The following is a 4,965-nucleotide window of genomic DNA, read 5'->3' as shown; positions in this document are numbered from 1 at the left end:
ATATGTCTCAGGGCACTCCAAGTGTCGGAGCAAGAAATGGAGTCCAGTGTTAACTGCATCGTCCACAGGTCTGTTGGTTCTGTAGGCAGACTGTAGCCTGGGGTCAAGCGATGGGTCTGTGATGGTTTTAAGGTATGACAGCACAAGTCTCTCAAAAGCCTTCATTACCAGCGATGTGAGAGCCACCAGTCTGTAGTCACTGAGGCAAGAGACTCTGGGTTTCTTTGGAATAGGTGTTATTGTGGATGATTTAAGACACAAAGATCCAGTGACTGGTTGAAAATATCTGTGAAGACAGGTGACTGTTGATCTGCACAGTGCTTCAGAGTGGCGCGAAGTTAAAGCGATCAATATGCAACATTTAGACCACTATTATTTTCCTTTATTAGGCTATATATACAGGTTAGGTCAGGCTGGGGGACCATGCACTGATCGATGCAGCGCGTTTCGCCGCACCCGTGCACCACATGTCGAAACTCCTCGCGGACACACGGTCCAGTCCCACCCTCATTATAATTACTTTTATATGCAGTAATTGATAACTAGTCATTTTCGGTAACCTGCACAACGTACGCTGCAGGCTAGTAACGTTACCACCGTTGGTTGAATCCGAAATAGTTGTGGTGCTATATATATGACGTTAGATTAATTGTTACAGGGACTGTGATAAATGCGAATCGAGCCCCCTATTATGGTTGCGTTAAAAAAGTTAATATTTTTACTCAGATTTCTTCCATTTGTACGTGGTGTGCTTTTTATACTATGACAAGTTTTCCTAACATCAGATTTAAAAATTGAAAAATATAGCAACATATTGAATTGCAATCCCTGTATCTTGAAATGTGACGTTTTGCCAGACTCTCCGATACACAGCTCTATGGTCCATACAGAGGAGATGAAGAACATGCAGTTTGCTAAGTCACAAAGTTATCTTTTGTCATGTGACTATACCGTTACATACCTTAACGCAATTAAGATGTTTTCATGTGTTTCTAATGATACACACCATTCACTCACACATGCACACCTATGGGCAATTTAGCAACGTCAATTAGCCTCAGCATGTTTTTGGACTGTGGGGGGAAACCGGAGTACCCGGAGGAAACCCCACGACGACATGGGGAGAGCAAGCAAACTCCACACACATGTGACCCAGATGGAGACTCAAACCCAGGTCCCAGAGGTGCGAGGCAACAGTGCTAACCACTGCACCACCATGCCGCCCCTCTACTGTATAATAACAAGAATAAATTTACCATTATTTATTGTGTACTGCATTTATGTTTCCGGCTTACCTACAAACTCGACTTAAAGACAGACTTCAGGAATGGATCCCGTCTGTAAGCAGGACTTGCCTGTTTGTGAAATACCTCAGGAAATGTTGGCCGCTGGCGGGAAGAGCCGACAAAACGCTGCTAGTGCTAAAGTAAAGGCTTAATTACGGGTAAATAAAAATGCAAAGTAACGGCATTCATCAGACATACTTACCACAAACATATCTACCACAAAAATTTACAATAAATTATGAACTTCATTCTAAGCACTTTGGACACAAACCTCCTCAAAGAAGCGTTAACCGCAGACTGAGGAGAGAGTCCGGTGTCACCGCCGGTTTGGGGGAGACTACGGGAGCCGTCTAAGGACAATACCAACGGGTCTCAAAAAGGAAACGCGTACACTCAGCACATGCACAAAAAGAACAAACATGAAGGATGAAGAATGCATTTTAACCCTGTTACACTCTCACACAAACATAAAGAAATTTTTTTTTGAGGCGGCATCGTGGTGCAGAGGTTAGCACTGTTGCCTCGCATCTCTTGGACTTGGATTTGCGTCTCCTCCTGGGTCACATGTGTGTGGAGTTTGCTTGCTCTCCCTGTGTCGTCGTGGGGTTTCCTCCGGGTACTCAGGTTTCCCCCCACAGTCCAAAGACATGCTGAGGCTAATTGGAGTTACTAAATTGCCCATAGGTGTGCATGTGTGAGTGAATGGTGTGTGAGTGTGCCCTGCAATGGGCTGGCCCCCCATCCAGGGTTGTTCCCTGCCTCGTGCCCGTAGCTACCGGGATAGGCTCCGGACCCCCCGCGACCAAGAAGGATAAGTGGTTTGGAAAATGGATGGATGGATAGTGTTTTTGTTGATGTCTGTGTTGTTTTTCTTCTTTGGATGTTATCTAAAATAACAAAAACAGAAACTCACCGAAACACAAACATGGAAATCTGCATACAGTGCAAAAAACACACATCACAACAACTGTGTGAATACATTCATAAAGTAGTATTAATGGTATTATTAATAAAAACCTGCAAACACACTTACATTTCTGAAAGCCTGGTCTGGTCCTGCACTCTCCACCGTGGTCCACACTACAGGAGAAGCAGAATGACTTAGTACTGCTGTATCCATTTATTTATTGGTGCCCTTTCTTCACATACATGCACAAGTATCTGTACCAGACATACACGCTCTACTCACTTCAGCGTCTCCAGTTTACAGCTGGGATCCTCCAGTACAGCAGAGAGCAGCTTCACTCCTGAGTCTCCTGGGTGATTGTAGCTCAGATCCAGCTCCCTCAGGTGAGAGGGGTTTGACATCACAGCTGAAGCCAGGGAAGAACAGCCTTCTTCTGTGACTCTACAGCCTGACAGCCTGCAGAGAGATAGGCAAAAACTTTCAGATAAATAAGATCACCTCACCAGTACAAGTGTTACTTTTACATAAATGTGACTACCTTCATACAATGTGACTCCTTTCAGTAATTACAGTTAAAAGTGACCTCAGTATCCCCCGTTTACAGTGTGGAATACCCAGTAAGACTGACCACAGTATGTCTAGTTTACAGTGTGGAATACCCAGTAATACTGACTACAGCATATTCAGTTTACAGTGTGGAATACCCAGTAATACTGACCTCAGTATCTCCAGTTTACACTGTGAATCCCCCAGCCCAGCAGAGAGCAGCTTCACTCCTGAATCCTGCAGGTCATTGTCACTCAGGTCCAGCTCTCTCAGGTGTGAGGAGTTTGATCTGAGAGCTGCAGCCAATGTTTCACAGCATTTCTCTGTAAGTTCACACCTGTCAACCCTTAGGAAAACAAAACACTTTTAAAACCACTTTTTGCACTAGTGCACAGTATGTGAGTCATCACAGAAGACATTTTATAAAACAATTAATTTATTGTACAGCATATAAAAAGCACATTAACAGTCACCCCTGTTTTGAGTGGTGTCAATTATATTTTTATCTGTAACTTTTGTTAAACGCAGCATATTTAATTTCTAAACTGCAGCATTCCTTTCACCTTTCTTTGTCTATTAGCTTTGCTGACCAAAACAAACCATGTGCTAAGAATGACTGGCTTTCTGCTTTATTGCTTAATTATTTCTAACATGGTCTACAGCTGATAGGTTTGTGGGATATAAGGATGTAGGAGAAGAACAAAGAAGCTGTTTGTGTTTGACAAGTTTTCCTAACATCAGATTTAAAAATTGAAAAATATAGCAACATATTGAATTGCAATCCCTGTATCTTGAAACGTGACGTTTTGCCAGACTCTCCGATACACAGCTCTATGGTCCATACAGAGGAGATGAAGAACATGCAGTTTGCTAAATCACGAAGTTATCTTTTGTCATGTGACTATACCGTTACATACCTTAACGCAATTAAGATGTTTTCATGTGTTTCTAATGATACAATTACACCACTAGCCATGTAGAGGCATTAATCGGGGAATTCATTTATAAAGGCTTCATGTGACCGAAAAAGATGCCAAACATTCATAGGCACATTTGTAAGAGGATTTTGGGATTTATAATGAAAAACGTATGCTGGAAACAACTCGCACGTTTTGTGAACGAGGCTGAAGGGGCTGCAGTTTCGACAGAATCCTGTAGAGGGCACTGTGTATGCTAAATTGAAGGCTCCAGGAATGTTGTCGGCATTTCATTTCATTTCATGGTCACACGGCCATCGGCTCTGAAATTAAACTGTTCTTTTAAATAGAATTGTTTAAATTTGCAAACTGAATTGTATGCTGTGTTTGAATGTTCAGATATCATTAGATATTTCACTGCATACTTTTCAACTTAATGGCCTCTGAAATTGGTACTCTGTCACTAAGACGTACTACACAAACAAAGCATTTTCTGCCCAAGGTAAAGGCTTCTTATTCAGTTTCCCTACAGTGGATAGCTGGGGTCCGTGGGATGTTTGGATGTTAGTGTCAGGGCATTCTGGTAGAATGTGACCATTGGCAACAATGGGCTGGACAGCTCTGTGCTCATCTTGTCTCATGTGGGACTCCCACCATCACTGCCACTGAGCATCTCCTCTACAAGCAAACACTGGGGTGCCACCAAGACCAGCAGGCTGCTGGTGGCTCTGGGATGCAACCACTACTGAGGCCAGATGAGGGAGCCACTAATGATGGCTTGAAGACATATCAGTGTCAGAATGACATGTTTGAGATAAATGTAGAACTACAGGATAAATTTACAGTTAAACCGCCAGGTGTTTTCATAACAGCTCGCTTATAGTAACATTATCACTAGCATCCATTTCACTTGTTTGACGAGAGAGAACTGACAGACTTTTGTCTCTCATACGTTCCCTGTAATTATGCACTAAATAATGAATTGTCATGACCGTTATTTGATAATGTGTGTGGTTTTTATGTTGTTGTATGATAAAATCTTGTCGCCACGGTACTGACAGTAATTTTGTGTCACCAATTAGCTAGCATCGCTCACTTGGTAAGAGGCTGAAGCTAGGTTTGCCGCATAGCCTATGTGTCCATGGCTTGTAGTAAAATGGCACATGGGATAATGAATGGACATGATCGTTTTACATATTTGTGTGTATAGTTTTTTGTCATAACGTTAAAAAATCTTGTCAGTCCGTTTCTGACAAACTTGTGTTGATCAGTGACCTGAGCATCGCTCACATGGTAGACTATTATCTGT

The 4,965-nt window shown here is 42.5% G+C and overlaps 1 protein-coding gene across 1 annotated transcript; it reads right to left on the bottom strand.

The window, feature by feature from the left end:
- Nucleotides 1–1,561: 1,561 nt before the first annotated feature.
- LOC140582241 (ribonuclease inhibitor-like) lies at nucleotides 1,562–3,715 on the bottom strand. Its single transcript, XM_072706466.1, has 5 exons — nucleotides 3,657–3,715; nucleotides 2,912–3,085; nucleotides 2,476–2,649; nucleotides 2,320–2,366; nucleotides 1,562–1,623 (listed from the first exon to the last, which is right to left on the bottom strand). The coding sequence occupies exons 1-5, from the start codon at nucleotides 3,713–3,715 to the stop codon at nucleotides 1,562–1,564; spliced, it is 516 nt and encodes a 171-aa protein (XP_072562567.1).
- Nucleotides 3,716–4,965: the final 1,250 nt, after the last annotated feature.

The sequence above is a fragment of the Paramormyrops kingsleyae genome, chromosome 24 (assembly GCF_048594095.1).
Source record: "Paramormyrops kingsleyae isolate MSU_618 chromosome 24, PKINGS_0.4, whole genome shotgun sequence".
Classification (NCBI taxonomy): domain Eukaryota; kingdom Metazoa; phylum Chordata; class Actinopteri; order Osteoglossiformes; family Mormyridae; genus Paramormyrops; species Paramormyrops kingsleyae.
Note: the sequence above shows the minus strand (reverse complement) of the source record. Positions and strands in the feature narration are given on the sequence as shown.